The sequence below is a fragment of the Acinonyx jubatus genome, chromosome D1 (assembly GCF_027475565.1).
Source record: "Acinonyx jubatus isolate Ajub_Pintada_27869175 chromosome D1, VMU_Ajub_asm_v1.0, whole genome shotgun sequence".
In the NCBI taxonomy this organism is placed as follows: domain Eukaryota; kingdom Metazoa; phylum Chordata; class Mammalia; order Carnivora; family Felidae; genus Acinonyx; species Acinonyx jubatus.
The window spans coordinates 74,465,827-74,492,917 of NC_069390.1; the positions used below are offsets into that span (position 1 = coordinate 74,465,827).

The 27,091-nt window shown below is 44.6% G+C and overlaps 1 protein-coding gene and 1 long non-coding RNA gene across 2 annotated transcripts in view; one reads left to right on the forward strand and one right to left on the reverse strand.

The window, feature by feature from the left end:
• The window catches only part of LOC113593801 (uncharacterized), a 65,866-nt gene extending 43,077 nt beyond the window's left edge, over positions 1-22,789 (reverse strand). Inside the window, exon 1 of the long non-coding RNA XR_008290542.1 lies at positions 22,253-22,789. This is a non-coding gene — a long non-coding RNA (uncharacterized LOC113593801). The remainder of the gene's footprint in view (positions 1-22,252) is intronic.
• Positions 22,790-23,709: 920 nt separating this feature from the next.
• On the forward strand, positions 23,710-26,582 carry IZUMO1R (IZUMO1 receptor, JUNO). The gene is made up of 4 exons (XM_053203826.1): positions 23,710-23,893; positions 24,906-25,113; positions 25,988-26,125; positions 26,314-26,582. Exons 1-4 carry the CDS (start codon positions 23,756-23,758, stop codon positions 26,580-26,582), a joined length of 753 nt encoding a protein of 250 aa, XP_053059801.1. The 5' UTR covers positions 23,710-23,755.
• The last annotated feature ends 509 nt before the right edge of the window (positions 26,583-27,091 follow it).

Sequence of the window (27,091 nt, forward strand, 5' to 3'; positions counted from 1 at the left end):
TACAAGTGAAGAAATCTGACTCAGTGGTTTAAACAAAAAGGAATAGTTTCTCTCACCTAGCAAGAGCTCTGGAAGTGGTGACTGTGTAGTTTCAGCACCTCATAAACATCTCCCAGATTCTTTTGGCCTTTATCTCATCCTTATTGCCTCATGTTTATAAAATGGCTGTTGTGGCTCCAAATATCACATTTATATCAAGGTACCTGTATCTTTCCTTTTAACAGGAAAATAGAAGGCTTCGCAGTAGTCTTTGTTCTGGACTTTTCTTTAGATCCTATTAGCCAGAACTGGGAGATATGGCAATTCATAGCAAGGGAGCTGGGAAATTGGGGAATATTATTGGCTTAGACCAAACAGAATTCATATCTTGGAGCTGGGCACATTGCAGCTCAGGGGGAAAAAAGTCAGGGTTTAGTTACCTAATGTGATATTGTGATTTATTATAAGAAATACATATTTGTATTTCTTATATTTGTATTTCTTATATATTGTATCAAATATTTGGTCTTTGTCCCCATTTCTGGCACACAACTCAAAACCCTTGGAATTTCCTGTGTTGAGAGTTTATCACACTTTGTTATGTTAATGAGGCAACTTTTGGAAAACACCTCAGGATGGGGGCTGGTTGCCAATGGAGCCTATCTTGCCATGGTTGCTCCATGGTTGCCAATGGGGCCTGATTTTGATTAAAGGGTTAGAACTTTCACTCCTCACCCCCCTCCCAGTCCCCACCTCCCTGCCCCCCACCCTGACCTCAGGGGAGGGGAGACAGGCTGGAGGTGGAATCAATCGCAATGGCCAATAATTTAATCAGCCATGCCTATGTAACGAAGCCTCCATAAAAACCCAAGAGTACAGGGTTCAGAGACTTTCAGGGTTGATGAACATGTGGACATCAGGAGACACCAGGAGAATGGTGTGCCTGGGGAGGACACGGGAGTTCTACACTCTGCTCACACACCTTGCTCTATGCATCTTTCCCACCTGGCTTTTCTGGAGTTATATCCTTTCATAATAAAGTGGTAATACAGTGAATAAAATGTTTCTCTGAGTTCTGTTAGCCAATCTGGCAAATCAACCAAACCCAAGAAAAGAGTCCTAGGAATCACTGATTTATAGCCAGTTGGTCAGAAGCACAGGTAACCTGGCCATGTAACTGGCATCTGAAGGTGGGGGGGGGGGGGTTAGTGGGAGGGGGGACTCATGGTAAGGGGGGGGCTCATGGTGAGGGGTAGTCGTATGGGACTGAACACTTAACCTGTGAGATCCAATACTATCTTCAGGCAGATGGTGATAGAACTGAGTTGAATTGTTGGACGCCCAGTTGGTGTCCCCAGAGAAGTGCGGGTGCAGGTAACCCACATTGGAATGGAGTCTCAGAACCATTTTCCCAAGCAAGAGGTAGGTATGGCTAAAGGGCAAGTAACCAGAGAAGTCTGACTTGACACAGGCTTGTGGTATTAAACTTAAGAATATTTGTAGGGTCGCCTGGGTGGCTTAGTCATTTGGGCGTCTGACTCTTGGTTTCAACTCAAGTCATGATCTAACAGTTCATGGGTTCGAGCCCCGTGTTGGGCTCCATGCCAACAGTGCAGAGCCTGCTTGGAATTCTGTCCCTCTCTGACCCTCCCCCACTTGTGTGTGCATGCGTTCTCTCTCTCTCAAAATAAATAAATAAACTTAAAAAATTGTTAAAAACAAAGAATATTTATAAAGTACTTAGTGCAGTGTCAGACTTATAAGTAGTGTTTAATACATTATACCCATCATTATCAATAAAATATAAATTGTTGGGGGGCCTGGGTGGCTCAGTCAGTTGAGCATCCAACTCTTGGTTTCAGCTCAGGTCATGATCTCAAGGTTCATGAGTTTGAGTCCCGCATCAGACTCTGCGCTGACAGTGCAGAGGCTGCTTGGGATTCTCTCTCTCTCTCCCTCTTTCTCTGCCCCTCCCTAGCTTGTTCTCACTCTCTTAAAATAAATCAATAAAAACTTTAAATATCTATCTATCTATATAGATAGATAGATAGATATAAATTGCCAAAGTTGGTTGATCATGCCCTATAGATAATTAAATATAGTAGTTAGAAAGTGATAAAATTGATAGCACAACTCAGCTGTACTGATTTCTGAGTGTCCCCCAGCCCCACCAGCGTAGGACTTATTCCCATTCATTCTTTCAGGCACAAATATCAAGTACCAACTTTGCATCAGGTGCAAGGCCAGGTATAGGCAACAATCCCTCTCCCTGACTCCCTAGGCCTCAGAAATTTAATTCCCATACCTTTTGTGCTCGTGTTCTCTGGCTGGAACCCCAGGTCCAAGCTCCTGCAGACCCCTGGATCTTCCCTTTCCCCGCCAAAGTCAGAAACCACAAGAATGGTTTCAACTTAAGGGCAGCACGGTAATTCGTGCCACATCCACACCTTCCTTTTTGGATTTTGAGATTCCCCAGAACATAAATGCGAATGAAGCAGACACCCAAAGAGCTAGCAGGGAACTCTTCACAAAGCGCACAGTTTTCACGAGCACCAAACCGGGAGCTTCCCCAGATTCTGTCGACTCCTTATGACTGAATTCAAACGTTTGTCCAGCAAGGGCTGTTCATAAGCAGACCTTCTGTGCTGGACCCCAAGAACACGTTCCAGAGCACATCCTCAGTTTCACCAGCAGTGAGGTCCTCAAAGCGGGCCTCATCCTCCATTAATAATGGTGTTAGAACCCATAACGCGGATGTTCACAGTGCCAGGCCCTGTACTAGGCACTTTATATACATTCTCTCATTTAATCTTCCTGCACTGCCAGATGGGTACTATTATCTCCAGTTTACAGTTGAGCAAACTGAGGCCCAGAAAGGGTAATTTACCTGAGGTCACACAGCGAGTTGATGGCAAAGCCACAGCTGAAACCTGAGCCTCCAATATCTAATCCCAAATACTGCCTCTGGGGCTATGTGGCCCCTCACTACATGCATTCTCTGGAATAATGTTCTTGCTTCGAATCTTTTTTTTTTTTGCCATCGGAGTGGAAGTTTTCTAGAGAAAGATAGTATTCTTTAAGCTAGGAGTGTGGATTTCGGCCGCCTGTATTTTCTATAATCGCATTTCTAGAAATGACCAAATTGCTTTTTCTTTCCCTTCCTGTACCTCACCACCAGCACCACCGTTTTGCTCTACTTTTTTGCCACAGAAGAAGCTATGGGAGGTAGCGTTAGAATGAGCTTGACGACGGAATTGCAAAGAATCACTGAAGTGCTGTCCACCCCATCTAAACCGTCTCTACAGGAAGAGACCCTGCCAGTACCAAGGACGCATCTGGGAGAGTATTGTGGAGAGAGAGGTAAGAATAAGGATGGGAATTGCCAATAGGCTGAAAAACGACCTATTTAAATCTGGTAAATATTGGCAGGAAGAGAAATGAAACATCCTGAAATGGAGATGGGGCAGACCCCTGCTTCCCTTTACTTCGTTCCTGATGCAGAGATTACACAACAGCAGCATGACCTCGCTTGGAGCCTGGGCCTGTGCCACGTGGAGAGAGGGAGGGGAACCAATTCACTGTGTCCTATGCTCAGCTGAACCGTTGCTACCTACTTGGTCTGACCAAACTTCAAGCACAGCCTCCTTTCCCTTCCAGTGCACTAGGAAACTGAAGGGAAGCCCCTATACCAGGTGACTCCTGAAAGATTTCTGAAATTGTACCCTGCACGCCGTCTCATCCCGTTGTGCTTTACGTCAATGCCGTGTCAGAAAACCAGGGCTCACCTCAGGGTCAACACAGAACAGAAATACCCAGCAGATATGCTAACACTCTCTAGCCTCACGCAGAAGTTCGCTCTATAATGAAATTTGAATCCAAGAGTTCTTGCAAGAAAATTTGGCCCTGCTGCTCCTGCAGGTCCCAGTGTTCCTGTGACTGTCCTCCAGTCTTTCTGGAAATCAGGGCCATCGTTGTTTCTTATCAGGACATTGCCAGAACCTGCTGGTGTAACATCAGCTTTCTCTAAGACAGACAGATGGGTTCCTGCTGTTCCCTCCCGGAGAAGGGAAGTGAAGGGGCAGATCTATGAAGTGCAGCGTACTTTGGACAGAACCACAAAGCCCAAAAAGCACAGTCACAAGTGGGGAATTCTCTTTCTGGTGGGTGGAGGAGGGAGGAGGGGGCAGTGTACAATGACTGCCCATATTCTTCATTTGGAAGAGACTAAAATAAGTAGACATAGGTGTTCGGGTGAAGTAGGATAAACTGAGTGCCAAAGACAGAAAACATGACTGGTTCATTCCATTATCAATGATTCACTTATACAGTCATTCACTTCTCATCCATTCATGTATTCATTTCACATTCATGATTATGTACTGGATATAGCCCTAGAGAGAAGGCAGAGAAAGACCCAAGGATGTAATCCCCCTGCTTTGTGGTAAGGGCTAAAGGAGTCCACGAAGGGTTCACCATCGAGTTGCTCTTTCCTCTTTTTCTCTTACTCACATCCTGCAAAGGTTTGATTTTTGATAATTTGCCTGAGCTTTACTGATCCACTCTCCAGAGCTCTAGAAACACTATCTAGAGTACCATTGAAACAAAAATGATGAAAATGATAATAGACAACACTTACTGAGTACTTTTTGTATGTGAAGTAATGTTCTAAACATTTTAAGTAGATTACCTTATTTATACATTATAAGAGTATGACAAGCTGGGTACCATTAATATGCTTGTTTTCCAGATAAGAAAGCTGAGGTATAAAGAAATTCATCAACTTGTCAATGCCACACCACAAATAAGAGGAAGAACTGGGGTTTGGATGAAGGCAGTCTAGCTCCAAATCTTCCCTTTTAGCCATTACTCTATCTGTATAATGGATGAAGTGTTTGACCTCAGAGAAAATTTCAAGTATATGTAGTTTTCTTTGCTGACTTGAATCATATAATTTTAAACATCCAATAGTGGTTGCTAGTGGAAACTATTGGAAGCCTGTTCAGTACTAAACCCAGTCATTAACAGCCACTCTTGAAGCCAGGCTGTATTTAGCCCTCCCCAAGCAGGGAAGAAACAAATTTTACTGAGAAGGTGTCAAAGTCACACAGCTAGTGAACCATGGGGCCAAGGTTCAAGCCTGTGCCTAGCACATGGCCTTCAACAAATATTTGTTGAGCAATGAATAAATGAATGCATAAAGAAAATGAAAACGTGAGCAAGCAGGCAGGCAGGCAGGCAGGGCTGTGTAGCCCAAAAGTTCATGCTCCATCCTTTGTACTGGTGGTTTTAAATTGTGTGCCACAAAGGCCTCAGGTAATGTGAGGAGGGGTAGTGTGGAATAGCTAGCTACCTGTGAGACTGGAGCCCCAGGCCTCCTATCCCTGCTCCAATCAGAGAATCTCTGCCTCTATATGTGTTAGGTACTGGAGGACAGGTGTCACCAAAAATAGTAGGGAGACCCAAGTATCTATCCCTCCACTGAAGAAAACATTAAGCTGGCAAAAATAATCAGAATGAGGAATGTAATAAAAAAAAATTTGCGAAAACCAGGGAAGTGCTTAATGAAGCAGCTGCTGCTAATTTTAGTAAAAGCATGTGGCATTTTTCTTACCCACCTACGATCCCCCCCATTCTCTAGCTTGGCCCATGGCCATGTTGGTGGTTAACTCCCATTCCTGGTGGTTCGGTTTGCTGATGCCAGAGGGGCAATTCAAACTTTGTTATCAAAGAACTGTAGTTGTGCATTTTGACCTGTCTGTCGGTTCCGTGACTCACTGGCTCAGAAGCTGCCTTTGTTTTGACCCTCTTGGAATTTTCTCAGGGATGGAATGGACTTCTGGGCAGCATTCGTTGAAAGGATGTAAAGGCATCTTACTACTGACAGTCACCTGGGGCAAAGGATGGAGAATGGGACAAGCAGCTGACAGACCAAAAACTTGGGAAAGAGTAGCCTGAGGAGGAAGATAACTGAAGGTATAAGGGCTTGGAAGGGTTTCCAGGTATGCCAGGGAATCCGGAGGGCCATATGCATGCCCAAGTCTGAATATATATACTCAGAAAAAGTGAGGTGATCTGATCTTTGGGTTCTTTGTGAGAGTTAAGACAGTTGTAGATGGTCTGGCTAAGCACTGAAGGACTGTAGTTCACAAACAATCTGCAAAGACTGCAAATACCACAAAGTCTTTTCTGTTTTGTTTTCTTTTTGGTTCCAAACACTTAAGGAAATATCTCTCAGGTTCCTGGATGAATGCTGAGATAATGGAAGCGAGACTTGCATGACCACAGATGACAAGAAATGTATGCAAAATCATTTGGAAAAGTCACTAAATAAGTAGATGATTGTAACTCACAATAAGAAACAATAGCACATCATGGGAAGGGGAAAGAATTTCTGGAGTTATCACTTTATAATACTCAAAATGTCAAGTTTTCAACAAAAATTTAGCAGCATGCCAAGAAACAGGAAACTATGGTGCATTCACAGGAAAAAGAAAATAAAGTGACAGAAATGGTCTCTGAGGAAGCCCAGACAGACAGATTATCTTGAAGATGCTCAAGTCAACTATCTTGAAGATGTTCAAAGAACTAAAGGAAACCAGGAGAATGATGTCTCAACAAATAGAGAATATCAATCAATAATAAAATGAACCAAATAAAAATTCTGGAGCTTGAAAGTACAATAGCTAAAATGAAAAATTCACTAGAGATGTTCAGCAGAAGATCTGACAGGAAGGAGAATTGGGTAACTTGGAGATTGGTCCATTAAAATTATCCAGTCTGAAAAGCATAAAGAAAAAAGAAAGAAGAAAAGTGAACATACCTAAAGGGACATGTGGGACATCATCAAAAGTACCAACATGCACACTATGGGAATCTCAGACAGGAGAGGAAAGAGAGAAAGAGGCAAAAAAAAAAAATATTGAAGAATTAATGTCCCAAGAGTCCCAAACTGATAAAAAAACATGAATCTACACCTCCAAAACGTTCAATGAGGCTCAGGTAGGATAAAGTCAAAGGCATCCACACTGAGATACATTGTTAATCCAATTGTCAAAAGACAAATATAGTGTTGAAAGCAGCAACAGAGAAGCAACTAGTCATGTGCAAAGGATCCTCAATATAATAACAGCTGGTTTCTCATCAGAAACCACAGAGGCCAGAGGACAATGGGGTAACATATTTAAAGTAGTGAGAAAAAGAAAAAGAAACCCTCTCACCCAATAATTCTATACCTGGCAAAAGTATCCTCCAAAAGTGAAAGAGAAATTAAGATATTCACAGATGAACAAAAACTGAGGGAGTTTATTGCTAGTTGACCTGCCTTAGAGGGTATACCAAAGGGAGTCTTTCAGAATGAAATGAAAGGACACTAGACAGTAACTCAAAACCATATGAAGAAATGAAGAACATCAGCAAAGGTAACTACATAGGCAAATATGAAAACCAGTATTACTGTATTTTTTGGTGTGTAATTCCTCTTTCATTTCCTATATGATTTAAAATACAAATGCTGTGGATATTATTTCATTTTATGGAATCACTAAGTTCTTTGTCTCCCCTCATTGTCTAATAATTTCCTCTCCCTCTTTTTTTTAAACTTCATTATTTTCCACAATTTTATGTTCCATATCACCTATTCTCTCTTCTTCTTCTTCAATTCCCATTGTGACTGTATCCAGTCAGTATTACATCTTAATTATAGCACTTTTTTAATTTCAGCCTGACTATTATAGGTCTTTGACCTCTGAAGCAATGTTTCTCTGGTGTCTTCTATACTTTTTTCAAGGCCAGCTATTAGTCTTATGACTGCTGTTCTAAATTCTTGTTCATATATATTGCTTATAACTGTTTTGATCAAGTCCCTTGGCTGTGATTTCTTCTTGACCTTTCTTTTGGGGAGAATTCCTCTGTCTTGTCATATTGGCTAAGTTTCTGTCCTTTGCATGTTTTAAAATCTTGTTATGTTTCCTGCTTCTGAGAGTACTACTATATTAAAAAGGGCCATACACTGTCCAGGGCTGGCACTTTAGGAAGTGTTTCTGGTGTGTGCTGTGCGCACTCTGCTGTTGAGTTTTGAATATTCTTTCTCACTGGTCAGTCCTCTGCAGAGCTCCTCTTGCAGTGGGGAGTGTTTAGACCTTTAACCAGATATAAATAACATAACTGATCAAGAATTTAGAATAGTCATAAAATTAATCACTGGGCCTGGAAAAAACATAGACAGCAGAGAATCTATTGCTGCAGAGATCAAGGGACTAAACAATAGTCGTGATGAATTAAAAAATGTTATAAATGAAGTGCAAAATAAAATGGAGGTGACCACAGTGCAGATTGAAGAGGCAGAGGGGAGATTAGGTCAATTAGAAGATAAAATTATGGAAAAAGAGAAAGCTGAAAAAAATAGAGATAAAACAATCCATGATCATGAGGGGGAGAATTAGAGAACTAAGTGATTCAAACAGAACACTATCTGTTATCATAGGAATTCCAGAAGAAGAAGGAGAGAGAGAGAAAGGGGCTGAAGGTGTTCTTGAACAAATCATAGCTGAGAAAACTTCCCTGATCTGGGGAAGGAAACAGGCATTGAAATCCAAGAGGCACAGAGAACTCTCTTCAGATGTAACTTGAATCGATCTTCTGCATGACATATCAGAGAAATTGGCAAAATACAAGGATAAAGAGAGAATTCTGAAAGCAGCTAGGGATAAACAAGCCTTAACATACAAAGGTAGACACATAAGGGTGGTAGCAGACCTATCTACTGAAACTTGGCACGACAAAAAGGAATGGCAGGAAATCTTCAATGTGATGAAGAGAAAAAATATGCAGCCAAGAATCCTTTATCCAGCAAGCCTGTCATTCAGAATAGGAGAGATAAAGATTTTCCCAAAGAAACAAAAACTGAAGGAATTCATCAGCACTAAACCAGCCCTACAAAAGATCCTAAGGGGGATTCTGTGAGTGCAATGTTGCAAGGACCACAAAATACCAGAGACATCACTACAAGCATGAAACCTACAGATAACACAATGACTCTAAACCCATATCTTTCAATAACACTGAATGTAAATGGACTAAATACTCCAACCAAAAGACATAGGGTATCAGAATGGATTAAAAAAAAATAAGACCCATCTATTTGCTGTCTATAAGAGACTCATTTTAGACCTGAGGACACCTTCAGATGGAAAGTGAGGGGATGGAGAACTATCCATCATGCTACTGGAAGTCACAAGAAAGCTGGAGTAGCCATACTTATATCAGACAAACTAGACTTTAAATTAAAGGCTGTAACAAGAGATGAAGAAGGGCATTATATAATAATTACAGGGTCTATCCATCAGGAAGAGCTAACAATTATAAATGTCTATGCACCAAATACAGGAGCCCCCAAATATATAAAACAATGAATCACAAACATAAGCAACCTTATTGATAAGAATGTGGTAATTGCGGGGACTTTAATATTCCACTTACAACAATGGATAGATCATCTAGACAGAGAATCAGTAAAGAAACAATGGCCCTGAATGATACATTGGATCAGATGGACTTGACACATATATTTAGAACTCTTCATCCCAAAGCAACAGAAAACACTTTCTTCTCAAGTGCGCATGGAACATTCTCCAAGATAGATCACATACTGGGTCACAAAACAGCCCTTAATAAGTATAAAAGAATTGATATCATACCATGTACACTTTCAAATAACAATGCTATGAAACTTGAAAGCAACCACAGGAAAAAGTCTGGAAAATCTCCAAAAGCATGGAGGTTAAAGAACATCTTACTAAAGAATTAATGGGTCAATGAGGCAATTACAGAAGACTTTAAAAAATATATAGCAACAAATGAAAATGAAAATACAACAATCCAAACACTTTGGGATGCAGCGAAGGCAGTCCTGAGAGGAAAATACATTGCAATCCAGGCCTATCTCAAGAAACAAGAAAAATCCCAAATACAAAATCTAACAGCACACCTAAAGGAACTAGAAGCAGAACAGCAAAGACATCCCAAACCTAGGAGAAGAAGAAAGAGAAATAATAAAATCAGAGCAGAAATAAACAATATAGTATCCAAAAAACAGTAGAGCGTATCAATGAAACCAAGAGTTGGTTTTTTGGAAAAAAAAACAAAAAAAAACTGATAAACCTCTAGCCAGGCTTCTCAAAAAGAAAAGGGAGACGACCCAAATAGATAAAATCATGAATGAAAATGGAATTATTACAACCAATCCCTTAGAAATGTAAGCAATTATCAGGGAATACTATGAAAAATTATATGTCAACAAACTGGACAACCTGGAAGAAATGGACAAATTCCTAAGCACCCACACACTTCCAAAGCTCAAACAGGAAGAAATAGAAAACTTGAACAGACCATAACCAGTGAAGAAATTGAGTCAGTTATCAAAAATCTCCCAACAAATAAGAGTCCAGGACCCGATGGCTTCCCTGGGGAATTCTACCAGACATTTAAAGCAGAGATAATACCTAACCTTCTCAAGCTATTCCAAAAAATAGAAAGGGAAGGAAAACTTCCAGACTCATTCTATGAATCCAGAATTACTTTGATTCCCAAACCAGACAGAGACCCAGCAAAAAAAGAGAACTACAGGCCAATATCCCTGATGAATATGGAGGCAAAAATTTTCAACAAGATATTAGCAAATCAAATTTAACAGCATATAAAAAGAATTATTCACCATGATCAAGTGGGATTCATTCCTGTGCTTCAGGACTGGCTCAACATTCACAAATCAATCAATGTGATACATCACATTAATAAAAGAAGAGATAAGAACCATATGATCCTGTCAATAGATACAGAAAAAACATTTGACAAAACTCAGCATCCTTTCTTAATCAAAACCCTCAAGAAAGTCGGGATAGAAGGAAAATACTTAAACAGCATAAAAGCCATTTATGAAAAGCCCACAGCTGGGGCACCTGGGTGGCTTAGTTGGTTGAGCATCTAACTTTGGCTCAGGTCATGATCTCATGGTTCGTGAGTTTGAGCCCCACATCAGACTCTGTGCTGTCAGCTCAGAGCCTGGAGCCTGCTTTAGATTCTGTGTCTCCCTCTCTCTCTGCCTCTGCTCTGCTCACACTCTGTCTCTGTCTCTCAAAAAAAGTGAATAAACATTTAAAAAATATTTTAAAAAAGCCCATAGCTAATATCATCCTCAATGGGGAAAAACTGAGAGCTTTCCCCTGAGATCAGGAACACAACAGGGATGCCCACTCTCAGCACTGTTGTTTAACATAGTGTTGGAAGTCCAAGCATCAGCAATCAGACAACAAAATGAAATCAAAAGCATCAAAATTGGCAAAGATGAAGTCAAACTTTCACTTTTTGCAGACAATATGATATTCTACATGGAAAACCAGACAGACTCCACCAAAAGTCTGCTAGAGCTGATACATGAATTCAGCAAATTTGCAGGGTACAAAATTAATGTACAGAAATTGGTTGCATTTTTATACACCAATAATGAAACAACAGAAAGAAAAATAAATAAACTAATCCCATTCACAATGGCACCAAGAATCACAAAATACCTAGGAATAAACCTAACCAAAGATGTAAAAGATCTTTATGCTGAAAACTATATAAAGCTTATGAAGGAAATTGAAGAAGATACAAAGAAATGGAAAAACATTCCATGCTCATGGATTGGAAGAATAAATATTGTTAAAATGTCAATACTACCCAAGGCAATCTACACATTCAATGCAATCCCAATCAAAATTGCACCAGCATTCTTCTCAAAGCTAGAACAAATAATCCTAAAATTTGTATGGAACCACAAAAGACCCTGAATAGCCAAAGTAATATTGAAGAAGAAAACCAAAGCGGGAAGCATCACAATCCCAGACTTTAGCCTCTACTACAAAGCTGTAATCATCAAGACAGTATGGTATTAGCACAAAAACAGACACATAGGCCAATGGAATAGAATAGAGACTCCAGAATTGAACCCACAAACGTATGGCCAACTAATCTTTGACAAAGCAGGAAAGAGTATCCAATGGAAAAAAGACAGTCTCTTTAACAAATGGTGCTGGGAGAACTGGACAGCAACATGCAGAAGAATGAAACTAGACCACTTTCTTACACCATACACAAAAATAAACTCAAAATGGATAAAGGACCTGAATGTGAGATAGGAAACTATCCAAACCCTAGAGGAGAAGCAGGCAAAGACCTCTTTGACCTCAGCTGCAGCAATTTCTTGCTGAACACATCTCCAAAGCCAAGGGACTTAAAAGCAAAAATGAACTATTGGGACCTCATCAAGATAAAAAGCTTCTGCACTGTAAAGGAAACAATCAACAAAACTAAAAGGCAACTGAAGGATTGGCAAAGTTATTTGCAAATGACATATTGGATAAAGGGCTAGTATCCAAAATCTATAAAGAACTCACCAAACTCCACACCCGAAAAACAAATAATCCAGTGAAGAAATGGGAAGAAGACATGAATAGACACTTTTCTAAAGAAGACATCCAGATGACCAACAGGCACATGAAAAGATGTTCAATGTCACTCCTCATCAGGGAAATACAAATCAAAACCACACTGAGATGCCACCTCATGCCAGTCAGAGTAGCTAAAATGAACAAATCAGGAGACTATAGATGGCTGGCGAGGATATGGAGAAATGGGAACCCTCTTGCACTGTTGGTAGGAATGCAAACCGGTGCAGCTGCTCTGGAAAACAGTGTGGAGCTTCCTCAAAAAATTAAAAATAGATCTACCCTATGACCCAACAACAGCACTGCTAGGAATTTACCCAAGAGATACAGGAGTGCATAGGGGCACATGTACCCCAATGTTTATAGCAGCACTCTCAACAATATCCAAATTATGGAAAGAGCCTAAATGTCCATCAACTGACAAATGGATAAAGAAGGTGTGGTTTATATATACAATGGAATACTACTCGGCAATGAGGAAGAATGAAATCTGGCCATTTGTAGCAATGTGGGTGGAACTGGAGGGTATTACACTAAGTGAAATAAGTCAGGCAGAGAAAGACAGATACCATATGTTTTCACTCATGTGGATCCTGAGAAACTTAACAGAAGACCATGGGGGAGGGGAAAGGGGGAAAAAAAGAGAGAGGCAGGGAGGCAAACCATAAGAGACTCTTAAATACTGAGAACAAACTGAGGGTTGGTGGGGGGTGGGGGAGAGGAGAAAGTGGGTGATGGGCATTGAGGAGGGCACTTGGGATGAGCACTGGGTGTTGTATGGAAACCAATTTGACAATAAATTACATTTAACATAAAAAAAAGAAATGAGAGGAAATCAAAATGGCACACAAGAGAAAAAAACGAAAGAAGAATTTAGAGGTTCTCTGGTTCATCCTGCCAAAAGAAGCAAAGATTATCTTTCACTGGATCTGACATGTAGCCCAGGGCAAAATGAGGCTACTCCAAACAGAAATTCAGCCCATATAAGGCTTTTACCCAAAATATAATATAAATGTGAAGCATTATCTAAGTAATAGGTATGACCCAGGAGCTTGATATGGTCTGAGCACCTTCCCCACTATTAATACTGTGAAACTGATGCCTGTTGCCACATAGCAGCCCAGGACTTCCCTATGTGTGATCAGCAAAGCACTCACGCCATGATGTTTGTGGTTATAACACACACAAGGACTGCTGTGGTCAAATATGTTTAGAAATACTGGGTTAAGAGGAGTTCAAGAAATGTCTTTATTGCAGGACACCTTGTTGTTATATATCATGCATATAGACTGAGTCCTCAGGAGGTGGTGATAGCATGAATACTTCCCCAATTTTTTATGAAAGAATCTGTTATTTGGGAGACGGGGGCTTCAGGGAACATCCTTTAGGAAAGAGTTAAACATAGTATGGAGGTTTTCTATACCTCACGTTCTTCATGACCACAGCTGGGGCGATGGCATTTAGGGTTGCTGTGTAATAACCTGAGTGACATACCTGGCCCAGTGCCTGAGTAAGCACTTAATACTTTGCAGATTTGATTATAAGATCTAAGTGCCAAGGAATAATTCAATAGACTTTTTTTGTCCTGTTTAATGCCAAACAGGAGAACACAGATTTTGAAGCTAGATAGACCTAGACTCAAATCCTTATTTCTCACCGCTAATTATGGATTTTAATAAGTTCAACAAAACACCTGCACAGCCACATCTAGGTTAGTGTTACTGAATAACAGGGGATACTAACCCAGACAAGATGACATATAGAACTATCACAGTCTTCTCTTGTCAGCTTGGCACCCACACACATCTTAAACCATACTTAATCTCCAAGTAAAGACAATAAAGTCAAACTACCATATGATACAGTTATCCCCAATACAACCAGTAAAGTGCTAATCCATTCCAAGGAGAGTTAAGATCCTTGGGTGATATTTACTCTTCTCCTTTGATATCCTATAATTTGAATACTGTGATATAAAATTAACTATTACAGGGCACCTGGGTGGCTCAGTCGGTTAAGTGTCTGACTTCGGCTCAGGTCATAAGCTTGCTGTTTGGGAGTTTGAGCCCCACATCGGTCTCTCTGCTGTCAGCACACAGCCTGCTTTGGATCCTCTGTGCCCCTCTATCTCTGCCCCTCCCCTGCTTGTGCTGTCTCTCCAAAAATAAATAAACTTTAAATAAATAAAATTAACTATAACTAATATATCTTAGGTTAGATGATAAGGAGATAAGAGCTTAAACAACTTGTATAACCTGTCTGAGGTCATCTGTAAAATGGGTTTATAATACCTATGCAGGGTTATTTGCTCATTCATTCAGCAATCATTTGGACTAATCAGTACAAACTGTGTAGTATACAGTATTGAACTACACATGGTTTTTGCCCCTGACTAGCACATAAGACAATGAGATAAGGTCTATCAAGAGTTTGGGCCTAGACCAGAGTAATACTTGAGAAACTTTAGCTGACTTCCCCTTTCTCCAGGAATGGGAAAGGCACAGTTCTCAGAATAACCAATGGTAAATGGTGTCTCCTCACTCCACCTAAAGGCACCATTCATTTTGCAGTAGAAAACCCAGGAAACTTCTTCTGAATCCAAAGAAATCACCATGCCAGGGAATTTGGAGGAGATCGAGAGTTTCCACATTTCTGTGGATATGCGCAGTGCTCTGTGTTTAAGGATAATGCACTAAGATGACTCAGTAGTTCCTCTTAAGCCCCAGTGTCCATAGCAACCAGACATTCCACAGGCTTTGATTAAAAACAAAAACAGACAAAAAAACAGAATCATCAACTCAGGTATGAGGAGACGTTTAGCAATTAAAATCTAGTTTCGTAAACTATTTGAATATTTACAATCATTAACATTTTTCCAGAGTATTAAGTCTTCAGTAAACATCATACATTTAAGAGCTCCTCATAATGTTATATCATAATGCTTTAGAATAGAGGTCATGGAAGAATCAGAAAATTCACTTTTCTAGAAATGCCAACTGCTTCATCATTGTTTTACCGGAAGACAATTTACCCACAGTCTCTTGCAAAATTGATTTTTCCCATCTCTACCTTGTCATTTGTAGGCACAAGGGCATGAGGAGTCAAATATTTGCCAACTTCAAATGATCCACTTTCTACCACTTTCTTTCCAATAAACAACAGAACACATGATGGACCTTCCAATCCTTCTGTGCATTTTCTCAGACATTTTCAATGTAAGACCAAGACACACAGACCAAAACAAACCTAGAATATTTATATTTGTTTGTGTATTTCCTTTAGTCTGTGAAATATAAGCTGATCCAATTCCATTCTTTGAACTTGAAATTATGTACATGCCTTAGAGAAAAACAATTCACCAGTCACAATAGCCAACGCTTATGGTTAACAGAGCTGTGGGGAGTCAAGAAGATGAGTAAGACAAGACCAAAACAATTTTAAAAAAAGATGGACATCCACAAGCTTGTACACCACATACACATAACTCTTATAACTCTTACCACAAAAATTCTGAGGCTTCCTAGAATTTGTCCGGGTATACTTCTTAGTAAAAATGAATCATGGAAGAGAATCCTTCTTACCAAAAAGAATTACTTGTTCATTCAATAAACACCTAGTGAGTGTCTACTCTGTACCAGGCACTCAGTTACAGCTGTGAAACTGACAGACACAGTCCCCACTGGTCTAGGAGCTTTCAGGCCACTAGGGAACATGTAAGTGGGCAGGCCATTCTGGGATAGTTGTGGCGTCATAAGAGAGGTCACCCACAGGTTGTGAGAGCACCAGGAGGGACACCTAACTTAGACTTGGACTTCCTTGAATGTGGACCGCTCCAATCTGAGACCTAAAAAATAAGGTGTCTGATAAGAGAAGTACTAAGAGTGTTGAGGACAGGGGCAAGGTCCCAAGTAAAAGGGGACAGCATGTGTAGAGACCTGAGAAAGAGTGACCACAGAATGTTGAAAGTATTAAAGATAGTTCAGTTTAGCTGGGGCTTGGGACCCCTGTCTCTTTTAAGGCTAACACCAGCATTGGCTGCCCCATAGATTGGGGGGGTGGGAGCTGGAGGGAGAGTACGGTGGTGCTAAGAGTCATGATCTAAGCAGCCATGCCTGGACAGGACCTCAAAACCATCTAAACCATACGTATTATAACCATGTGAATTTGTCCCAATCTAAACGAACATATTTAGGAATGTTTCAAGATCCTCTGAGAGGAGCTACACATAGGTCTGTGCTTTCCCAGACAAATTTTCAATTTTAAATACAGTAGGCAGGTGGGATGAAACATCCAAGGGACAGGTGCTGGAAATTGGACCTGAGGAAACAGCACTGTCCACAGGCTCAAAAAGACTGGGTTCTACATACAAGTTCAGGCCCCTGTGGATCGTCAGATGTGGCACATACCACTCACTCATTTATTCAAACATTTGGAGGCTCTTACATACACCATAAACTGTGCTGGAGGCTGGTAGCCAAAGGAGGAGACAAAGTCTTCACCCTCAGGGAACTCCAAATCTACATAGGGAGGCAAGCAATGCAGAAGATTATGCTACCTTGTAATAAACTCAATACTAAAAAATAGTATGGAAACCTATGGGAGTCCACAGAAGGGATCCTAACCTAGGGAGAGGCAAAGGCAGGCTTCCTAGAGGTGATGCTGCTTGAGTGGAGCCCTAAGAGAAGAGTACTTGGGTGAAGAAGCCGGGAAAGGTCATTCCTGGCAGATGGAGCTGTAGGTGCTAAGGTACAGGGCAGGGGCAAATTCAGATAGCAGCAAGGATTTCAGCATGGCAAGTGTGTCCGGTGAGGATGGGATTGGGAGGAAGAGGAACTTCCGCAGTAGCCAATTGCCAGGCCATGAAGAATTCTGTGTGTCATGTTAAAGGATTCGCATGAGGTGGGAGAGGAAAAAGAGTCCAGGTTAACTCCAGGACCATGACCTGGATGACTAGAGGGACCAGTAACCAAGAAAGAAAAGCAGATTGAATGAAGAGCTAAGAACAACAAGGTCATACTGAGTATAAGGCGCCTGTTGGAAATCCAGGTAAAATACTCCTGGAGATAGATCAGTAGACACCCTCACATATCTGCCATTCTACAGGTCAGGACTGGAGAGAGATTTAAGAGTCACCTGCAGAGAGGAGACAGATCACTGAAGCTACACTGGGGGTAAGGTTGCACAGAGAGAGTATGGACAGTAGAAAGAAAAGAGGCCCAAGGAGAGCGTTCAAAAAAACCCACTTAAATGGCAGATGGAGGAAATAGAGCCTGCCAAGGAGACGGAGAAGGGACAAGTTGAGAGGTTGGAGGGAAACCAGGACACAGAGGAGCCCTGGGAATCAAGGAGGAGATGAGTTTTAAGAAGGTAGGAGGGATTCTGTTGGCCAAAGGCAGCTGAGAGGTCAACTAGGATAGAACAATTTGGAGGTTGTTAGTGAAGTTGGCAAGAGTGGATGCCATGGGATGGCAAGCAGAAGCTGAACACCAATGGTTCATAAATGAATGTGAGGTGACACAAAGAAGCCACAATGAACACACACAGGTGTGTTTTTAGGAAGCAAGCCTGGGAAGAGAGAGAGAGAGAGAGAGAGAGAGAGAGAGAGGTTTGTAGCTGGGGTGAAACTTCAGGTCAAGAGATATTTGCGGGGAGGGATGCCAGGAGGATCGAGAGAGACAATGTATTGATTTCAGCTGCACATTTTAAACTGCAAACCTTAGTTATTTCTTAAAACCTATCTCCCAGCTGCCCGGCAGCAGCCTGGTTTGGATGTCACAGTGAGACGCTGGCACTGGGGAAACCGTGTTGAAGGGAAAAGAATCCAGCAGCCTGAGAAGAGAAATAAGTAGGCAAGTAAAGACATTTGTTCTTTGTGACATACCTTTCTTCCAACTCCGATTTTCCGCTAATCACTTTCTGGTGGGACTTTGATGTTTTTCTGTTTCAACCTACTTGGACTCTCTTCAACACTGACAGGCTTCACACTCATTTCCTTTTGTGGTGGCTAGACCTAGAAAGTGGTCTCTTCACATGGTGATGAAAGGGCACTGACGCACTGAGACCTCACAGAACTCACCAGAAACTGTAGATGGTCCCAGGTGGAAGTCGGAGGGGGAGGGAGGCCAGAAGGGGGAGAGAAGGGAGAGAAAGAGGATGGTGAGGAGAGAAGACAGGGAACAGAAAATGAGAGGTCATTTTAAACTCCAGGTGAGGATGGAATAAAGGAAGGGAGGGAAGACGAAAGGGCAAGGAGAGAGGATAGGTCAGGTTAACCTAGGGAAGCGCGTGGATAGTTTTATTCTATGCAGGTATTTTCTGCCCATTTCCTCAGCAAACATGTATTGACTAGTCACTCTGGGCCAGGCACTGTGTTTGGTACTGTGAGTACTCCTGTGGTAAATTCCACGTCGGTGACAAGCATAAGACCCCAAGAGAACAATTCACCAATCCTGGGGGGAACCACACAGGTTCCCTGAGTAGCCATCTGTCCTCGGAGCTAAAGGGCCAGTAGGAGTTACCAGTCACAGAGAGTGAGCTCTGAGAGAACAGCCAGGCAAAGGAGAGTGATGGGAAGTTAGGGATGTTGAGGGGTGAGGACTGCCTGCAAGGCAGGTGAGAGAAAGGACCACAGGTTAGCATGGAAAAGTAAATAGGGACCAAATTAAACAGGGTTCTTGTGACATGTTAAGGTTGGGACTTAGCCTAGAAGGGTTTTAAACATGGGAGTAGCTTAATCTTTACCTTCTTTAAAAAAAAAAAAAAGTTTATTTATTTATTGTGTGTGTGTGTGTGTGTGTGACAGAGAGAGAGAGAGAGAGAGAGCACGCACCAGCAAGAGAGGGAAAAAGAATCCCAAGTGCTCCGAGGTATCAGCACAGAGCTGGACACAGGGCTGGAACTCACAAACCCAGATGACCTGAACCTAAGAGTCAGACACTTAACCAACTGAACCAACCAGGTGCCCCTAATCATCTTTACATTAAAAAAAATAATTTGAAGCGAAAAAACCTGCAGGCAAATATTGAACTCTGGTTAATGATAAGGATGCACAAATTATTTAGGAGGATGTTGGTGACCAAAAGGAAGACTGATGGATGACCAGAAGGCTAGCTAGATGTGGGACAAATATAGCGAAAGGGTAATGGCAAAATCAAAGTCGTGGTTATATGGGGGCTCACTGTAAAATTCTCTCAACTTTCCTTATGTTTGAAAACTTTCATAGTAAAATACTGGGAAATTAGATCACTCTGGCCGCTACTTGGATAAAGGTTTTGGAAAGGGGCAAGGGAGCCAGTTAGTAATTGAGGCAAGGCGTGGTCGCAGCCCAGGAATTGGGAAGAACCAGGGATAAAAGAATTTGAATTGAAGAGATCCTTTGGGAGGGGGGCGCTTGGGTGGCTCAGTCAGTTAAGTGTTCAACTCTTGATTTTGACTCAGATCATGATCTCACGGTTCATGGGATGGAGCCCATGCTCTGCACTGATATCACAGAGCCTGCTTAGCATTCTCTCTCTCTCCTTGTCTCTCTGCCCTTCCCCTGCTCATGCTCTCCCTTTCTCTCTCTCTCTCTCTCTCTCTTTCTCAGTTTTAAAAATTTTTTTTCAACGTTTTTTATTTATTTTTGGGACAGAGAGAGAGACAGAGCATGAACGGGGGAGGGGCAGAGAGAGAGGGAGACACAGAATCGGAAACAGGCTCCAGGCTCTGAGCCATCAGCCCAGAGCCCGACGCGGGGCTCCAACTCACGGACCACGAGATCGTGACCTGGCTGAAGTCGGACGCTTAACCGACTGCGCCACCCAGGCGCCCCTCTTTCTCAGTTTTAATTAAAGAAAAAAATTTTTTAAGATACTCTGGAAGCTAAATCAACAGTTTGGTGATGGAAAGGATGTGGAGGGAAGGAGGACTAGAGATAAACAAACCTGCCTTAGCCACACACCAATTAAGGGTCGAGTCAAAGATGGCCAGTAGATTTTGGGGTGAAAAGAAGAACTCATGAGGCCCATTAAGAACTCTGAATCACCAATGTCCCCTTCAGCTGGCCTCTGACTTCAGATTCTCACCAGGAGATTCCTGACATGAAGTCTTGCCTTAGTCTGCTCTCAGAACTCAGTGGGGCTGGGCACCTTGGGCGACCTCACAAGCGGTGGGGGGGACCCGGAGAGGGGCTCCTACCGTGCGTGCGTGGTGGCCTGCTCAGGGCTAGGCCATCCTGCCCAGCTCTCCCTCCCGTCAGACCTCTCTGAGAGCTGCTTTCTGCGAGCTGCTCTGCTCTCATCAATTTAAGTGTTCTGTTTTGTTTCTTTAGAGCAAAATTGTTTGGGGTCAGCAGCTTTCAATGGCTTCATCCACAGCCAGCTTTAATTTATCAGCTTTCAGTTACAAAACAGATTTCTCTGGAAGACTCAATCACAATAGAGCAAAAATGAGTTTTCTTCAAGGGCTGCTAACTGCCTCTTTGCTGGAGCAGATGTTGGCCTGATGGTTCTCCGAGAGGCAGCCTCCATAATCCCTCCCTCCCCCGGAACCCGCACAGACTGTAATTTTAGCTCATTTCCTACAGCCTTGTCCTAGAGACTGTTAGCGAGCCCCTCCTCGTCCTCCTTCCCTCCACGTGAAGAATGTTTATCAGAGGACCTGTTTTACATTTCAGTAATTACTCCTGCGCTTCATTTCTGGATTCTTGTCCCTGGCACGTCCACAGTTTACAGCCAACTCAATGTTAAACCCCAACGCTCTTTCCTCCTCAAGGCTTACTGCCCGTGAGTGTTTGTCAGGACTTGAACAGGACAGGCCTGTCTGCTCTGCCCCTGCTGAGTGGACGCTGGTGGAAAGAGACCCAGGCTTCAGAAATGCAGTTACTATTTGGTATTGGACCCTGAAAGGGGGACTCCTAACTCTGCTTAAGGCAGGGACTCGGGAGGCTGGGCTGGTAACCATCACTGTTCCCAAATAAAGCTGGCACAGGTCTCCCAACACACAATCTGATGGTGGCATTTGACTCTTTAAAACACAGACTTCGCTTGAGACCTGGATGGCACCTACCCCTTCAGTCTTGGAGGCTGCCCCCGTCAGCTGGTCCTTAGGCATCAGATATGGGGTATTGACCTGAGTTCAGATCCTAGCTCTTCCACTCCCCAGCTGAGCCTCAGCCTCCCCACAGTTAAATCAAGGAGGGCATTCAGGTTGGGGGTCGTTTCTAGGGGCTTTGTTTCCCTCAAATATAAAAACGCTTTTATTATTCTCATTTCCTATGTGTTGGTAACATGTCAGTCACTTTGGCTGCTTGTCCCTTGGAGAGGGGACTGGGTTCAAGAAACAGGCAAGGAGAGGGGCTCCTTTTCCAGCATTTTCATTACCTTTGAGACTCTCCCAAGAGTCCTGTCCCAGTTTCCCAGCCTCTCCTTGTTAAGAAGGACTTCCTTGTGTGCATCATCACTGCTGAGGACACTTGCAGGATATTTCACAGGACAGGGTCTCTGCATGCTAAGGGAGACAGTTCTGTGGGCTGTGGAGGGACTTTTTTGGTTTTGTTAGTTTGGGCTTTGGTCACACCTTTAAATTCTTGGGTCTCCAAGGCCCCACTTTATCTCTGGGTCACTGTGCTGCCGTGCCTGTTCCCTGGCAGGAGCCTTAGCTCCTGTGGGCTGACAGAGGTCACTGTTACTCAGGCCACCAGAGGGTGCATCCCAGGTACCTGAGCTGACAAAGGGGCAGGTAGAGCTGCGGAACGGGGCGAGAAACAGTGCACAGGAGAAAGGAAAAGAATTAAAGCCGCTAAGACTTACTCTGTGCCAGGCACGATGCCAAGTCCGTATGGTGTATTTTCTCTTTCACTGCGTTCCCCCAGCAATCTCTGTTATAAAACGGCCCTCTATACAGATAGGAAAACTTAGAGAGTTTGGCATTTCCTCCAGGTCATCCAGCTGGCAAGGAGCAGAGCCAAGAGCGGAAGTCGGTAGCCGACGAGAGCCCGGGATCCTACCCACTACCTGGTCTCTGCTTCTCTGAGTAAGTGAAAGCCTCAGGCTCCAACCACAGAAGACCCCTTCACCTCGGTGAGATGGATGTGTTTAACCGGAGCCACCTGGAGCTCTGTATTTGCACCTGGGCTGGTAGGAAGTGGAGTGGGTGATAAATGAGCAAGATGGCAGCCTCCAGTCTCTGGAGGTGGGAGGGAGCGGCTCCTGCTATGAAAGTAAGTATGAAGAAAGCAGTGGAAGGAGGAGCATCTTTCCTCTAATTCCCCTGATGCACCAGATTCTTTAAAGATACGGGATGGCTGCAGCTATGCCTGAGACTGGAGGGGGGCAGCCGCAGATTGGGACTTGAGGGTAGGCTTGGAAGGCGGGACGGGGTCTCCATCCCCAGCCTGCTTGATGTTCTAAACTCAGGTGAGGCCAGAGGTTTTCAATTTCACTCTGATGGGTCCGTGGTCCCTCTTGCAAGGCCTGGGGGACTGTGGGAGCCAAGGGGTCCTGGGTGGGTGAAGGCTGAAGGAGCCCTGTTTCCCAAAGTGTTGGGCACTTGAGACATGGTGCTCTTCTGCCTTTCTTCTTTTTGTCTCCCGTTTCTTTCCCTCACATTACCAGCACTGCCCAGAACAGAGTGGGAAACACAGTGCTCAACAAACATCAAGGGAAAAGTCAGCCTTCTCACTCCTGTGGTGAGGACCTGACTTTGGGTGCACAAGGCCGGCACATCTGACTGCCTGGGCATGCTCCCTGGCTCTGGGTGCCCAGGCTCCTGCTCAGGAGGGTTGGTGATGGGTTGGAGCTGGTGGAGGCAGAGGGGCTGCCATCACCGCTGGCTCTCGATGGTGTAAGGATTGCACTTGTCACACTACCATGTCCCACCATGCCCTCTGTCCCCTGTAGAATCTGGTGATTTGCTCTGTTCCTCACCCAGAATTAAAGCTCTGAATTCCAGCCCGTATGTCATGGAGTTGGAAAGTCTGCCTTGGAAGGGGAGGGACCAAGAAAAGCTCCCCAGAGCAGGCTGGAGCCATTTCACCAGACCCTCCCTTACCTCAGGGCTGGCCTCTTCCTGGGATTTCACTCACGTGTCTGTGCATCCGTTGGGGGTGGGCATCAGAACTCTCAGGTTTGTTTCACCTGCCCTGACATTTTATGATGCTGCCTCAGATAGAGGTCCTCGGGGCAGCCAGAGTGTCATAATCACTTGAGGGAGGGAGCCTTGAAACCCATACTCACTCCCTGGGAGAGTAGAGAGAATGGAGCGGGTGTCCTGTCTATCACACAAGCAGGTGGGTCTCCTCTCTGCAGTAGGCCATGGGACGGTGGTGGCAGCTCGTGTTACGGCTGTGGACAGTCGTGCCCATCTGGGCTGGGGACGAGCTGCTCAATGTCTGCATGAACACCAAACACCACAAGCGAGAGCCTGGCCCAGAAGACCAGCTCTACGATGAGGTACAAAGGCCAGACCTTGCCTGGGGACGGGAGTGAGGCTGCTGTGGCAGATCAGGGAAGGGACACAAATGCCAAGATGGCTTCTGAACCATCACCAACCCTCACTCATTTGGTTCCTTATGTTGGGATTTGGGCAAAGACCACTGGAGGGACACTTTGGCCTTTTGAGATCATAACTGTTGAGTGCTTCCAAGTCCCCATACCTGAGCTGCCCGGCCACTTGGGGGACAGGGGCAGGGGCAGATAGTGATCCAAGATAGTGAACCATCACTGGTTCAGCATACATTCAAACAAACCAGGTCCCCCTTCTTTTTTTCTCTTTTTTTTTTTAAATTTTTTTTCAACGTTTATTTATTTTTGGGACAGAGAGAGACAGAGCATGAACGGGGGAGGGGCAGAGAGAGAGGGAGACACAGAATCGGAAACAGGCTCCAGGCTCCGAGCCATTAGCCCAGAGCCCGACGCGGGGCTCGAACTCACGGACCGCGAGATCGTGACCTGGCTGAAGTCGGACACTTAACCGACTGCGCCACCCAGGCGCCCCAGGTCCCCCTTCTTTAGCCTTCCTACCCATAGGCACTGGGGAGACTTATGACTCAGGTGACTCCTCCCCAGACCCCTAGAGGCAACTGACAGGGACACAGGAGGAGTCGTGGAGCTGACTTTTACCTATAAGCTCTTCTCAACTCTGGTGCCCTCCCATCCAGGGCAGCCCCACACTCCTCTGGGTCTTGTGGGGTTCCTCTGCTGCCTTTAGGAGCTGAGATCCTGGAAACCCTGTTTCTAGGGAATGGCATCAGCCTGCGGCAGGGAGATTGGTGTGCAGGAGCCCTTTGGCTACAAATATTGACATAGTATCACCATTCCTTCTAGATGGGCATTGCTGGCCTGAAGTCCTCCCATTTGCCCAGGCCCTCTTCTAGGGGACATTTTTACCTCTCTGCCCTGGACACTCCTCCGTCTCCTGCCTCTTATCCAACCCCCTGCCTTTTGCTTCTTCCTCCACCTTCAGTGCACCCCCTGGAAAGACAATGCCTGCTGCACGGCCAGCACAAGCTGGGAAGCCCACCTCGATGTGTCCCTGCTTTACAACTTCAGCTTGATTCACTGTGGGTTGATGATGCCAGGCTGTGAGAAGCACTTCATCCAGGCTATCTGCTTCTATGAGTGCTCCCCAAACCTGGGACCTTGGATCCGGAAGGTCAGAAGGCTGGGCTGGGGAGGCAGGAGGCACATCCACACAGTGCCCTGTTACTAAGAGCCTGAGGTCCACGATGCTAGCAGGAGCAGGACACGCTGTACCCCTACGGACAAGAGCAGAGTCAGAAGCTGGGTTGGGGAAAAAAGTGGAGAGAAAGCCACCTCTGGCCGCGAAGAGCAGCATAGGGGAGCACAAATGAGAACTTTAGGATAAGGGACGACACTAAAACCTTGGCTTGTGAGCATAATTCATTCTGGAAACATGTTTGCCATCCAAAGCACTTGTATATCAAAGTGAATTTCAAGAACCACTGGCTCAGCTGTGATCATGTGACATTCCATGTCATGTACTACTCATATTGCAGGGCATCACTCGTTTATCAAGTTAAAATTTATTAGAAACGTTTCCTTGTCTTGCGGAACACTCGCAGAACAAGTTACTCGCAATCCAAGGTTTTGCTGCCTTTGAATCCCATCTCCTGTATGTAGGAAGCTGTGTAGCTGGGGCCAAACCATTCAGCCTCCGTAGCCTCATTGTTCTCATTGGTTTTCTTTTTTTAAGTTTATTTATTGATTTAGAGGTGGGGGGAGGGGCAGAGAGAAGCCCAAGCAGGCTCCCTGCTGTCAGTGCAGAGTCCGATGCAGGGCTCTCTCCCATGAACTGTGAGATCATGACCTGAGCTAAAATCATGAGTTGGACACTTAACCGACGGAGCCGCCCAGGCGCCCCTCATTGTGCTCATTTGTAAAGGAATGCTTACAGACTTCCTAGGAGTCAGTATCTAGGCGTCTGTACCGTGTCTTCCAATGGTAACCGGCAGAGTACCATTGTAGCTACTGATCATCTCTGGATCCTGGCTATTAGCATTCTTGTCTCTTGCTATGCCTGCACCCAGATGGACTTGGCTGGGCCAGGAGAGCGAATCCTGGATGTGCCACTCTGCCAGGAGGACTGCGAGCAGTGGTGGGAAGACTGTCGCACATCTTACACGTGCAAGTCCAACTGGCACGGCGACTGGGACTGGAGTCGGGGTGAGTGGCGCTTGACAGGGCACCCACCTGGCAGCAAGCGCGAGCTCCCTATGCTCCCCTAGGGCAAAGGATGGGGACGTGAGGGTGGGAGTCTTGGGAGGGCAAAGGATGGGGACGTGAGGGTGGGAGTCTTGGGAGGTAACTTTGTGCCCCAACCCCCCCCCCCCCCCCCCCCGCCTCCCTCCCAGGGAAGAACCGCTGCCCTGCGAGGGCCGTCTGCCACCCCTTCCCCCATTACTTCCCCACCCCCGCTGACCTGTGTGAGAAGATTTGGAGCAACTCATTCAAGGCAAGCCCTGAGGGCAGGAACAGTGGGCGGTGCCTGCAGAAGTGGTTTGAGCCCACCCAGGACAACCCCAATGTGGCCGTGGCCCGCCTCTTTGCCAGCACTGCCCCACCCTGGGAAGTCTCCTACAGTCTCCTGGCCTTCTCTCTGTACCTGTCATTCCTATCCTAAAAGCCCCTTCTCCCTCCCACACTCCTATGCCCTCCCCAGCCCCCCCCCCCTCCGGCTATGGGTCAGGTCAGCCGTGGCAGCCTCCTCCCTTGGGTCCTTCCTTTAATGGAGCAGAGCAGGCCAGGGGTTTGGTAGGGACGCTGAGGCTGTCGCTGGTGCCCAAGCTGTGAACACTCGGAGCTAGGCCCCCCCTCCACCTCTCTGCTCTGCTTTCAGGGGCTGGGAGAGTCCATGTGACCTGCCCCCTCCTGCCTTTATGGCTGGCTGGAGTCGGGGTCTCTGAGGTGGGACTCCAGGCCTCTCTCCTCCAGTGCATGCCCACCCCCTTCCCTGGCAGAGCTAATGGTGCTCCCAATAAAACAGCAGCTTCCCTTTCTCTCTGTGGGACCCACTCTCTCCTAGCTCTACGGTCAGGGAGTCAATGTCCAAAGAGGGAGTCCGTTTGCCTCCTGCACTGAAGTCTCAACGTTGGTTGCTACTTAACTAATAACCATTAGCTGCTTGACATG

What these genes read in the sequence shown, in the direction of transcription:
- IZUMO1R (XM_053203826.1), top strand. Translation starts at nt 23,756, where the DNA reads ATGGGACGGTGGTGGCAGCTCGTGTTACGGCTGTGGACAGTCGTGCCC. An exon ending in AAGACCAGCTCTACGATGAG is followed by an intron (nt 23,894 to 24,905) that starts GTACAAAGGCCA and finishes CTCCACCTTCAG; the next exon opens with TGCACCCCCTGGAAAGACAA. An exon ending in CGACTGGGACTGGAGTCGGG is followed by an intron (nt 26,126 to 26,313) that starts GTGAGTGGCGCT and finishes CCTCCCTCCCAG; the next exon opens with GGAAGAACCGCTGCCCTGCG.